At 37.4% G+C, this 13,838-nt stretch overlaps 1 protein-coding gene across 6 annotated transcripts in view; it reads left to right on the top strand.

Annotated features, from left to right (window-relative positions):
* LOC121302445 (casein kinase I) overlaps positions 1 to 13,588 on the top strand; it is a 51,292-nt gene extending 37,704 nt beyond the window's left edge. The window contains exons 10-13 of one of the 6 annotated variants that reach the window (XM_041232438.1): positions 1,242 to 1,337; positions 3,043 to 3,149; positions 7,808 to 7,831; positions 10,972 to 13,588. In XM_041232438.1, coding sequence (XP_041088372.1) covers positions 1,242 to 1,337; positions 3,043 to 3,149; positions 7,808 to 7,831; positions 10,972 to 11,026 — 282 coding nt within the window. In that variant the 3' untranslated portion in view covers positions 11,027 to 13,588. Of the gene's footprint in view, positions 1 to 1,241; positions 1,338 to 3,042; positions 4,829 to 7,807; positions 7,832 to 10,971 lie in introns of those variants that run through there. The other 5 variants (XM_041232464.1, XM_041232447.1, XM_041232473.1 and 2 more) reach the window with 5 other exon arrangements.
* Positions 13,589 to 13,838: the final 250 nt, after the last annotated feature.

Genomic DNA, 13,838 nt, shown 5'->3' with positions numbered 1-13,838 from the left:
CCCTGATGGTGATTTCTCATCCCATGTGAAGCAAGTGTTCCCGCAGTTGACGAAGCAGCTCTGCAACTGAAACTAGTAGATTTGCTGGCACAGTCGTTGCTGAAAACTGAATTCATTAACATAGCCAATCTGGAATCATTCTGGTCCGTCTATATTATGTCCAGAGAACTACGCGACCATGAAGAAGCTGGCTCTGTTTGTGCTTTCCATGTTTCGCTCTACTTACACATGCAAAGCGACTTACTCCACAGGGAATGCAATAAAACAGGTGCACGAAACAGGCTGACAGTAGATCTTCGGAGGACTACCTATGTATCGTCGTCACGTCTATCACATCTGATGCTCTAAAGCTGAGCGCAGAAGGAAAGTGCCATTTTTTCATTGAATTTGTCATAACGCTTTGAAGCATTTAAAATAAAAATGTATGCTAATTTTGTTTTATTTTATTCTGTGTCCTTGTTTATGTATGAGGATTCCAGTACCATAGCGAGGCATAAATGTGTCATCACAATCAGCAAGTACTTTGGAATCGATATTGCAAAATACATTTTCAGGTTACTTTCAAGAATCCCCCATGACAGCCCCCATGCGGTAATATTAAAAAGAAGTTCCAGTCTCGCTCAGCCCTTCCGAGAGCCAGACGACACACGTCCGCCATTTGCCGACCACAGCAATAGACTGTAGGAGACTAAGTGACTGGAAAGCTATAGATACTGGCAGTCCTTGTATAGTGTTCAGGCCTTTTGAAGTTAGTTTCATTTTAATGAGGATCTGCATATTTCATGTTAATGTTCCAAATTAAACTTTAATGAAACAAAGATATAAAGATGTGTGTCTGCTCTGTTAATTCTGCATTGTTGCTCCCAGATGGCTATAGCTGGAAACAAAATCCAACCTCTTTATGTAAGACATCACTAAATACCACGAATTGCTTCAGATTAATCTGGATATTAACATACAAGTTGTAGGAATAAATCCATTAAGCTGTCTTCATGATCATTCATTGCTTGATCATGGCCTGCATGAATTGCTGCAGTGTATGTTTAAAGTAAGGGGTTTATTTTATTGTAGATTTTTTTTGTGCCATCATTCTTTTTTTTTTTCAATTCGAGTGCTTTTCTCTTAGTTTGTATGTGTGTTGTTTCTCACTCATTTCAAGTGTGAGCATGAGTGTTTAATGCTCTTATGGGTTTTCTCTTCCTCCTTTCTTGTGCATGATATATGCATATTAAAATGGGCAGTCGACAGAACACAGGGCAGCTTGGGAGCCCCAGCAGACCAATTCTCACCAATTGAGAGCTCATCTAGCAGCTGACAGACATGGTGGCTCGGTACAGGTATTTTCTGCTTCTTCGCATGACCGATTTTACTCACTGGCATCCACAGTCCACAGTCTCCCCGACCTCCTAGCATGCCCTGTTTACAAAACAGAGCCTCATTTTAGTTTGTTTGTATTTTTACACTTCACTTACACTTGTATGTTTGTCTCCCTAGATTGCCTTTTGTTCAAGCTTCCTTCGTAATTGCTCTATCCGAGACCAAAAAAAAAAAAGAAAGAAAATATTTAATGTGAAAATAGTCATCGTAGAACAGTGTCTAAAGTATCACGTTGAGGTAGCTGTCAATACAGGTTTTAACCACTGACCTACTGTACTCAACAACCGATTTATGTTATGCCTGAAACTAATTTGGAAGTAAAGGTGCAGCTACTTAAAGCAGGGTTTTGTAAAGACAGGGCCGGGAGCATTGTGGTTAAATTGGGTCTTGGTGGTTAAGTGGAATATCTGTGGTAATGTGTAACCTCAGTTTTTTCTCTCGGTCAGAGGGGGGAGTAGCGGAGTATAAAGGTTTTTAAGATCTAGTTGTTTCTAATGTGTGTTTACACGGCTTGCAGATGAATGGTCAATGTTCATTGTAGTGTGGTTTATTAACCTTTTCTGGAAAACACATAGTGAAACCACATTCTCTGTTCATAATGTTCATTTTTATTTGAAAAGGTTTGCTTTAATTATCAAGTTAAATAGGAATATAACCATTCTCAGGTTCCTGCTGAGTGTAAATGTCACTGGTTTCAAGGTTGTGAGCATGCCTCATTATTAATGCCTGTGCCTATTTAATTGAGCGCAAGAACAATAATGCTGATATAAGATTTAGCCAGCCAGCATGATTCAACAGCAGTACCTTGATGTGACCCCCTATTATCTGTCTATTTTACATTTACGCTGTAAAACCCCAAAAGTTCATTTCTAGCATCAGAAAGTTTCCGGATAATGTAATAATCCCCTGTAAATTAAAAATAAATAAATAAATAAAAATTACAGTCCTGTCTAATTATACTGTACTGTTCACTAGTCTACTCACACTGGTTTGAGGATTTTTTTTAGGCCAGGAAGTTTTTCCTAAAATCACTTGATATATACTGGAACATGTTATAAGTTTCTAAATCAGTTACAATATTTGGCCACTGGGGGTAGTGTGTGTTTATCAATCCAAATAGAACTGAATGTATATAAAAATGGGGAATACTGTACACATTAGGCGAAGTTGTCAGAACGTGCCTCAGAATTGTAGAGAATTATTTTGTTTCACAAGCGCATTGTTGAATTACATATGGTGCTCCTCTTTGCAAGACAAGGGGATACATGAAGGGGAAAAGTGATGTACTTATCCATCTATCCGCCAGGCTTTTCTTAAAAGCAAATTAGTGAAAACTGGAATCCAAAACTTGCGTCTTTAGATTTCATTGCAACTTCTTTGCTTGCTTTGGGGGTGATGTCCCCCCCTCTCCCCCCTCCAATTGGCAGGAAAGGTTCAGTGCAGCCTATTGCAACGGCAAGCCTAGTATTTTGTTGCACGTTTCATTTTGTGATCATGAATCTCCATCTATTTGTTTTCAATCAGTTGTCACAACATACAGTTCAGTCATGCTAGTTCTAAAATCCTGGGTTCGAAGATTGTTTTGGACATCCATGCAGAAGTTTGGAGGGGAGTGTAATAAACTTCTGGTAGTCAATCATTGATTTCTTGTTTTCTTCTTTTTAGGTGGTTAGCTCAACAAACGGGGAGCTGAACACAGATGACCCAACCGCAGGACACTCAAATGCACCCATCACAGCACCTGCAGAAGTAGAAGTAGTGGATGAGACAAAGTATGTATCTTTTTCTATGCATGGCAAGGCAAGCCATCGTTATTCGAGGTTGGCTTTGTTTTTTTTATACAAGGGTTTACCTTTGATGTGAAGGAACTGGGTTACATTCTTAGTTTTATCAGAGCAGTAATGAGTTGTCGATAATAAAATAAATCTTCAACATTATTGCAAATACATTTAGATTATTTATTGTAGTGCTGTGGTTCCTTTTATCACTTGATACTCAACAGACTATCTTGCATAAGTCTGGAGGAGATTGGGTAAACTGGAGAACCCTCATGCTGTGACAGATTTGGTTTTACCGTCTTGATATGTGGGTCTTTTATTTTAATACATAACATGGATATGAGTCATTGCAAAAAAAAAAAAAAAAAAAAAAAAAAAAAAGCTATGTTAAGATAACAGTAAGTTTGTGACACAAACCCACAAAACTAGGAAAATTGGGGTTAAGTTTTTACACTACAGCCATCTTAACTGAGACATGTTCCACCTAGGCATTGCAGCATAGACAGGGAAAGTGTGGAGTCTCCCAGGTACTCACATGTGTAATAGCTGGTCTGCACTATTGAATAAAAATAAAATAAATGGCAAAATATAGCTGATGTATATGATGTTAGCACAGTACTGTAAACATATTTTTCTACTTTCACATTGTTGTATGTCTTTAAAACATTGACAATGCAAATATATTTCTTGATTCAGCCACAGCTGTGATACACCTGTACTGTAATTCACTTTGGAATATAAGCAGTGCTTTCACTCCATCAGGGTTTTCCCCTTGCTGTTTTCTAAGATCACCATACCAAGCAGTGCTAATCAGACTCACACCAGTGAAAGCGCACTTTCAGCTGCTTCCAGACATGTCTGCTATAGAAAACAGCAAGTGGAGCATTTGCTTGTCTGACAGAGAAAGCACTGGTAATACTTTTAAATAATACACTTCAGTCTTTCTTCTCAGGTGCTGTACATATATCTTTGTTTTATAAAGTTTAGTAATTACATTCAGGGGGTCTTGATGTAGATATCTCAAAACATTACCATCTTGCTGTTCCAAATCTGCAAATATACACTGTAGTGTAAACACTTAACTTAAATTTCTCTGGTTTTATGGGTTTGTGTAGCAAACTTAATATTATCTTAACACTAGTCGTCCCCCCCCATCCCCCCCTCCCAATGAATTTCCATTGCTTTTGTAGCCGTAGTTTGCCTTGCAGGTTGAGTCTAACTATAATGAAGGCCCTGTTGTTGTTTTTTATTATTTTTTCTTACTGTTTTAAGTACACTGCCTTAGTGACTTGCGCTGCATATTTTGCTGTGTACTTCTACTAATAGTACCTGTTGAGATGCACTTTTTTACACTACACAGAAGTTAACTAATTTTGATGAATCTTGGTTAGGACATTCTTTAAATTATTGAAGACAATCAGAATACGGGGATACAATGTGCCTGTCACTCTGTCTTTATATGTCAGTATTACAGTTAGATTTTAATTGTAATTCATGAAAAAGTGAGATATTAAATAACATGGTGCACTGTGCTCTTGCTATAGTTTATGCTTTTATAATTTAGTTCTGCATAAAAGCCTACAAATATAATAACAAGAACATATACAGTGGTTTGCAGAAGTATTCACCCCCTACCAATAATGTCACATTTTGTTGAATTATGTATGCACAGTTTTTTCAAACAAACTTTTTTTTTATTCAAAGCTGTATTGGTTAAACTGAACACTATTATGTCAGGAGGAGGTTAAATGTCAGAAAAACTTGAAAAGAAAATGTACAAAATGAAATTTACTGGTTGCATAAGTACACAGCCCTTTAAGTCTGTACTTGGTAGAAGCACCTTTTGCAGCAGTTACTGCTATGAGTCTTTTTGGATAGGTCTCTACTAGCTTTGCACAGTGGGATGGTGACATTTTTGCCCGTTCTTCACGGGAAAATTGCTCCAGTTGTGATAAGTTTGTTGGGGATTGTTGATGGACTACAATCTTCAAGTCTCGTCATAAATTTCATTGGACTCAAGTCAGGACTTTGATTGGGCCACTCAAGAACATTAATTCTCTTCTTGTTCAGTCACTCCAGTGTGGCTTTGGCTTTGTGCTTCGGGTCATTGTCCTGCTGAAATGTGAATTTTCTCCCCAGTTTCAGAGTCTTGTCTGACTCAAACAGGTTTTTCTCAAGGATTCGTGTACTTTGCACCATCCATTCTCCTCTCTATCCTGACAAGCTTCCCAGTCCCTGCTGAAGTGAAGCATCCCCATAACGTGATGCTGCCATCACCATGCTTGACAGTTGGGATGGTGTTGACTGGGTGATGTGCAGTATTGGGCTTCCGCCAGACGTAACGCTTGGAATTTTGTCTGAAAAGTTCAATTTCTGTCTCATCTGACCACAAAACCTTTTTCCACTTGTCTGCAGTATCATCTACATGCTTTTTCGCAAACTCCATACATGCTTTAAGATGAGGCTTTTTGAGTAGTGACTTCTTTCTCGTCACCGGTCCATGTAGGCCAACTTTGTGTAGGGACCGACTTATTGTTGATGTGTGAACACTGACTCCCATCTCAGACACAGAACTTTGCAGATCTCTCAAGGTTATCGTTGCCTTCAGAGTGACATCCCGAACCAGTTTCCTGCCTTCCCAGCTGCTCAGTTTGGGAGGGCGACCTGATCTAGGTAGTGTCTGGGTGGTATGATGCATCTTTCACTTCTTAATGATGGACTTCACTGCTCCGAGAGGGATAATCGGCGCCTTTCTTGCACTTGCATTTTCTTGCTCCCATCTCCTGCTCTGTGCCTCTCTACCACTTTATCCCTGACTTGTTTCATAAGCTCCTTGGTCTTCATGGTTGCTTTGTTGGATCACTATCTGAGTTACAGCTTGAAAGTCTTTATATAACCGAGGAAAATTAACTACAGCTTAAACCACTTTGAGTACACACAGGCTGAAACCATTTCACTAATTTTGTGACCTTTCCATCAAATAACTGGCACCTGAGCTGATTTACGGCTGCATTAGCAAAGAGTTGAATACTTATGCTACTGAGCTTAGTCTGTTTTTCTCTGTAAATCTTACTTATTTATATTCTATATGCTTTTTTATAACTTTATCAATGTATAGTTTGTGTAGATTCTACATGTAAAGTCTAATTTGAAAGCGTCGTGGAGTATGCTCGGGTGACAAAAATTTGGGAAAACCTTGCAGGGGAGTGAATACTTCTGCAAACCACTTTATATATATCTCCATCCATCCAGGGCTGGCAATGGAATGTGAAACAAGCAATATGATTGGTTGAGCAAGGTTCCAGCTGTCCATAGATTAGATGAATACGGACAGTTGGATCCTTGTCACTCGCTGCGCTGCCTAATAGAATTTAAAGTATCGGACAGTAGCCATCTTGTACAGCTGTTGCTATGAAACCGAGTGACCAATAACCTGCAAAAAAATCCCAAAGTAGTAAATAGACATGTCGATTTGGATGAAGAACAATTAAATGAACTGGAAGATAGCAAAAAAAAAAAAAAAAAAAAAAATTGCTGTCTTTATACTCGGTCATCCCAATTTTGTCACTTAAAATAATGTATTTTTAGTAGTTTGTAAACACCTACAGAAAGACAGTTCTGCACATTATCCACCCCTCTCAGACACAGACCTTGAAAAATTACTGAAATACGAGACACCGTTGTATTTATTTTTATTCCACCCATCTGTTATGCGCAAACAGTGTGGGTCTGCACTGAAAGTGACAGGGAAACAATAACTCATTGCCGTCTCAACCACACGCCCTGGTGTATTTTTTCAATGGCAGTGTCCACAATATCAAAAGTACAGATGTACTTTCTTTTGCATGTTCCAATAAAATTAATATACTCCACTTAACTTAGTGTGTAGTTCAAAGTTATAAATTGCACTGCTTTATTGGTGTAAGGATATATAATAAAATTTAAAAAAAATTGCCCTAAACATGATTAATGATTTTTTTTTTCTTCACATCCACAGTTTGACCTGGATTATAAATACAATAATGCCCTTCAGGGTGCCAGTTTACGTTGAATGTACAGACTTCTTGGGGGTGGAGGCACTCGACTTCGTCTCGTGTCTCACAATGTTGGGAAACAAAGCAGTTGTCTGAGTTCAAGATATGTGGGAGAAAGGATAACTTGCTGTTTTTATAAGAGCAGCAATGATATATTATGACAGTATTAATATTTACGATTGAAAAGGTCTCCAACACAAGTTCACACTGAGTTGAACTTAAGAGTTCCACAGTCTTGATTTGATCAGATTTTGGATTGTAACATAAACTCGGCATAAACAGTGGGCCCCGGCTGGTATTACTGGAATTTTAAATGAGCCCTGTGTATATCTGACTTCCAAATGTCGGTTACCCATTAAAAATCTTCCTTTTTATATTGTGCTAAAATATCCCCTTCCATTTTTGGCTGCACTAAAATTATGCTTTTTTGCCAGAATGATTTTAGCTTGCGTGGTTTTTGGAAGATTTTTTTTTGCCTGCGCTGTACATCCTGCTTTTTGCTCCTATATTAAATTGAATCTTTACTTGCAAAAAGTATAACTTTGAATTAAATTTTCTTTTTTTTCTTCTGGGCTTTGTTTCTGATTATTTTTTCCTTTTGTCTTCCCTTTTGTATAGCTGCCAGAAAGTGTTGAACATGTGGTGAGTTGCTTTAGCCTATATAAAAGTAGAATTAGCTTGTCAACAAGGGGGTCTCTTGGTCTTTGTATTTCTGTGGAATTACATACACACACATTTTATATATAAACTATGTATGTGTGTGTAGAGTGAGAGTTAGAGATATAGATAGATTTTTTTATTTTTATTTTTTTTACAAAATTGATGCATCAAATTAGAACCAAGTTTGAAGCCTTCTGCTGCCGATTTGCATTAAAACTTCGAGTGCGCTTCTTTTATTGCAATTACGGTAGATAAACAACGTCTGCGCGTTGCTGGGATATACACTTTATGCCTCTAGATTCGCGTTGGATATACCCTATGTAAAAAAGTTACAAGAACACAGAATATACCTTTTATTTTATGTGTAATCATTTTAAAAGCATGACAGTATTAAATCTACCGAGTTTACCTTTGTTTCACAGTACCTTGTGTTTGGATTATATGACAATGTTATTAAAAAGAAGCTGAATTTAGTACAGTAGTTAACTTAGTCAGGATTTTTGATATTAAAATGTTTTGCTTTGCTTTGGACATAAAATGTTAACAGTAATAAACAACCATAGTTCAGATAGAAATGACTTCTGTTAAAATGTAGTATTTTTTGTTATTACAATGTTAAAAGGACATCTGATGTGGGTGCACGCAGATTGTTTTCAGTTGTTAAAAACTCAAGTAAACTTTGTATTTCTTTTTTTATAATCAGAATTTTTTTTTTTTTTAAATAAAACGTCAGTGCATCAATTATCATTGATAAATGCCTATACCCTAAAATAATAAATTTGATTGCTGATTGCACCACTTATATATATATATATATATATTAGTACCAGTCAAAAGGTTGAGAACACCTGCTTGAAACCAGGTTTTTCATGATTATGTATGCTTTTAGCTGTATAAACTTGTCTATAAATACTTAATATTTCATTATATGATATGTGTACTTATATAAGCTGATAATCATAAGTGAATTGCATTCAAAAATTTTATTTTTGAATGAAAATGTAAATCTTGTCAATTTCAATGAAATGGTCACCCAAAGCAAGGGGATTTCAGTCTGAAGCCCAAGTCCGTTAAAAGTCTGAAATGTGTATAACACGTTGTTAGAACACTGGCCTAAGTATAAAAGTGTCTTTGTTAGATGTTCTCTAAGTTAACTAGCCTGTTACCTAATTAACCTTTTGTAACCAATTAGTGTTAACAGGTGAGGGTCCATGATTACTATAAATATAGGTAGCATAAGCACAAATTTGTCACTCCGGAATGTAAGGGAGCAGAAAATGGCAAGATACGCTCAGTTAAGCAAAGAGAAAAGAGAGAGTCTGTAATTACTTTAAGAAATGAAGGTCAATCTTTAAGACAAATCGCAAGAACTTTGCAAGTGTCTGTAACTGCTGTGGCCAAGATCATCAAATGATTTGAAGAAACTGGCACTCATGAGGACCGAACAAGGTCAGGTAGGCCAAGGGAGACCTCAGAATCAGAGAACAAGTTCATTTGAGTCACAAGTCTGCGAAACCGGCGATCAACTGCCCCTGAAATACAAGCTGAGCTAAATGCTTCTAGAAGTACAGATGTTTCAACATCAACTGTTCAGAGGAGATTGCGTGAAGCTGGCCTAACCTGAAGAATTGCTGCAAAGAAACCATTGTTAAGAGCGCAGAATAGGAGGAAGAGACTTGCCTGGACCAAAAAACACAGAAACTGGATGTTTGAGGAGTGGAAGTCGATCTTATGGACCGATGAGTCAAAATTTGAAATATTTGGGTCCAACCGCTGAGTATTTGTAAGACGCAAAGAGGGTGAGCGCATGAGTTCTGCATGTGTGGTTCCCACTGTCAAGCATGGAGGAGGCAGTATCATGGTCTGGGGTTGCTTTGCTGGTGACAGAGTTGGTGATATTTACCAAGTCCATGGCAAGCTCAACCAGAATGGCTATCAGGATTATGGCTAGTTGGGCAGTCCTTCATTCTTCAGCAAGATAATGACCCGAAACACACCTCAAAGTTGTACAAGAACTATGTGGTGAAGAAGGAAAGTGAAGGACAACTCAATCTAATGACCTGGCCTGCCCAGTCTCCAGACCTCAATCTCATAGAAATTCTATGGGACGAACTGGACAGAAGAGTCAAAGCAAAGCTACCCACAAGTGCCCTACATCTCTGGGAATTGCTGCAGAAGAGCTGGGAAGACATGTCGGGTGATTTCCTGCTGAAACTTGTTAACCGAATGCCTCGTGTTTGTGAGGCTGTTATTAAGGCAAATGATGGCTAGTTGGAGGAATCCAAGATTTAGAGACAATTTTCAATTTTCTTGAATATTGCTTTGATACTCCTTATGTTTTGTTTTGTATGTTGTAATGTGTTTTCATTTTCAAGTATTTACAGAAACGTATATGACGTAAAACATTGTCAATTATGAAAAAAAAACCTAGTTTCCAGCAAGTGTACTCAAACTTTTGACTGGTACTGTGTGTGTGTGTGTGTGTGTGTGTGTGTGTGTGTGTGTGTGTGTGTGTATAATATATCATTTAAGGGATGGGCTGGGGTAGCAGTTCAAGACCCATACACCACCTTGTTGAGGAACCTTTTTGCCTGCCTGTACTTCTGACTTCTGTGTTTCAAACTTATTTGTTGCTAATTGTATTTTCTTTAACTTCGGTTGCTAATTTAGAGGTCATGGGATATTATGCACAGTGCCTTTAAGCTTTATATAAATCACATGTTTGTTCAGGTGTTCAGATAGCAGAGGATGAACAACCTGATGAAGATCAACAGGCCCCATCAAGACTAATTCAAACAATTTTAACCAAAGCAATGTTGTGATGTTGTTCTCTTCATGCATCTGGAGAATACTTTTAGGTTTTTAGGGGAATGAAATTCATGCAATTCATTCCTGTTGTAGTTTGCATGTGCCCCACTTTGGTGCGGTGCTTGCCCTCATGGGTTATGTAATACATATTTCTTTCAGGGGTATAGATAGTATTTCTGATAAACTAAAAAGATTCTGATTTGAGGATCAATGCTGAACATAATTTGAGGGATATCGGGTATGTGTATTCAATGCATGTGCATACATATGTATTTACGAATGTCTAACTTTTATATTGTAACCTTATTTTACAGGTGCTGCTGCTTTTTCAAGCGAAGAAAAAGGAAAACAATTCAACGTCACAAATGACTCTGGAAGAGCGCAGACCATGGGGAATTACTTGCATGTTCATCTGCTGTCTCGTGATAACTAAATCCATCTCTGCAGTGAGAAAAAAAAAAACATTCTCAAAGGATTCCTCCTTAATTTTTTTTTTTTTTTTTTATAAATTCATCCCAGTCATCTGGAAGCTTTTAAAGATTCATCGAGATATTACTATTTATTTTGGAATTTAAATTGTAATACCACAGTGCGCGCTGTGTCTCTGGCATTTGGCAACGTTATTTGATAAGCGCATAAGGGGATATATTTATATATTTCCCAGTCATATATGTAGGGGGAACATTGCAGTGAATTTTACAATGATAAAATCCATGGATATATTGCTAACTGATTGTAAGAACAATCAGAGGGGGAGAGGGGGAGGAGCAGGAGGATATAAAGATTTCCATCTTCATTGCCAGTTTCTTTTGTTTTTCATTACTGCACTGATTTTATTTGATTTTTTCAGTATTGTGGTACTGTACGTTTTGTGTTTTGGTGAAGCATTACATTCTTTATTCTTACTGCAATGCAGTTGATACAGTCACTGTCCAGATGTACCTAGGAACAAGTGAACAGAGATGCAGATTCTTTTCAACAGATGGAGGACCTTAGTGCGTCTTCTGCAGTACACATAGCATGGGATGGCCCTGGACTCGAATCGTGCTTCAGTTGTACCTCGAGTGGAAGTACAGTGTAGTAGAAACAGCAGCATGTGCTTGTACAGTTTTACAAACTGTTTGTTTTATGTGACTTGTGCTTCCTGAAGAATTTTGTTTTGAGATGGAACAATACAGTACGTTAACAGAGACTAAAACAAAAAAAAAAGACTAAAAAGACTAAAAAAAAAAAAAAAAAAAAAAGTATGTAAATACATGAATCAATTACACATTTTAGGGAATGAAGTTGAGATTTGGAGCAAAAAGGAACATTGGGATTCATTAATGAATGTATACCTGGACAATGTTGGCGTAGCGTTAGACCAAAATGTCTTTTAAAACTGGAGCTTATGCCTGTTGCTGGACAACACTGATTACCCTCCGTTAGATGACAACCTGGATGTGCCATGAAATGGTGTTTAACTCCGCCTGTACAATAATTTGCGTTTTGGTGAATGGCATACCAAGAACACAATGGAAGTGGGTCAGATAATACTGCCTTCTGCATACACTATGTATGGTACCTAAGCTCTGCTCTAAACCTCTGACGCTGCCAGGGAGAATTGACCGTCAAGAGGCTTTACAGAAAAGATGGGCCTGGTACCCCCCACCCCCACACAGTCCCTTGAAGTGCCTGCATTATGAACAAACCAGCTCTTCTTCGATAATAGGCAATTCATTCCACTTTCAATTCTGTGGTATGACTTGGACAATAATGGAAAAATGTGTGCAAAAAGGTTATAGACCTTTCTTTTTTTGACTGCTGAGAGTTTTGTAAAATTAAAATTGAAATGGTCCTGAAACAACTAGACCACAAATTTAATATTTTTACAATATTTACAACTTTTACCCAATGGGGACACAGACTAGTTAACACTTGTATTGTGCCATTCGAGTGCAGAAAACGATGAGCTGAAGCCTCTATGCACGCACATCTTTGAATTCATTATTGTATTTAGATTACAGGGATCCTTGTCCTTTGAATTCATTATTGTATTTAGATTACAGGGATCCTTGTTTTCGCTTTGTAGATTTTTGTTTCCCCTTTAATAGCCAGCCATGCAGTAGATTGGTTTAATAGTGGGTTTATGATTTTTGTATTAACCTGTAATCTAATAGTCCTCCATCTCTGTGGCATTCACTCCACACTATTTGATCTTTCAGGAAATCTTACATTGCTTTGTTTTGAGTCTGTATGGAGTGTTTTCTTGTGTCCTTTAATCAGAAATGTCAGAACTAGCTCATTTTAATGTTTAATAATGTCTTACTTTGGAAAGCTGTTATGCTGTAAATTCCTGTTTTTGGACTACAAATAATAAAACATGTAAAAGATATAGTTGGGAGGGTGGGGGGCGCTTAATAGACCACACTGAAACCACCTCAGTCTCTGCAGTATTTGACCAAATCTTTCTTTTACCTTCTAATTGTGTGTAAATACGTGCAGTATGATTTCTGTATTCAGTCATACTTTTTTTTTTTTTTGGGGTAGGTCCCCCTTTTTGCCTGTACAGTGTTTATGCAATCTGGACTTGTCACAGGTAGCAAGGTGTGTGTCTCTCTCTCTGTGTAGAATTAATCTAATTATGGACTATAAGCTTAATAAAATAAATCTTTTCATTTTGCTGCAGTGGAAACCAGTGGATATACACCTGCTTGTTAGCAATATTTCAAGTAATGTGTTTGTATGCCCAGGAAGTTTTTCTGGCATTGCATACTGGTCATGATTGGGTAACGCAGCTGTGTTTCGTTTAGGCCGACCAATAGTGTGCATTCATTGCTTTCCTATGCATACTAATGAAGTCAAATATGCCTGACTGTCTAAGTAATGTAATACGTCCCTGTTTAAGAATATGTAACTGAGGAAACAATTAATAAAAGTAGTTTTTTTAAACACAGACTGTTTTGTTCAGTTTAAAAAATGAGATGTTTCTTACCATTTCATATCCTAAAGCAAGGGAAAATAGCTGTGGTTGCCATTTGGTGTAAATAAATGTTTGTTATTGCTAATTGTCTTTTTATTGCAGGCTAAGTTTAGGCTAGAAAAGACAACCTTATGACTTTTACAAAATGATATATCCCCTGAACAAATGTTGTTTTTAGATGTATCTTTAACACCAGTGTGTCACAAAACATCTTAACCC

Source organism: Polyodon spathula, chromosome 2 (assembly GCF_017654505.1).
Source record: "Polyodon spathula isolate WHYD16114869_AA chromosome 2, ASM1765450v1, whole genome shotgun sequence".
In the NCBI taxonomy this organism is placed as follows: domain Eukaryota; kingdom Metazoa; phylum Chordata; class Actinopteri; order Acipenseriformes; family Polyodontidae; genus Polyodon; species Polyodon spathula.
This window is presented reverse-complemented; position numbering and strand designations above follow the sequence as displayed.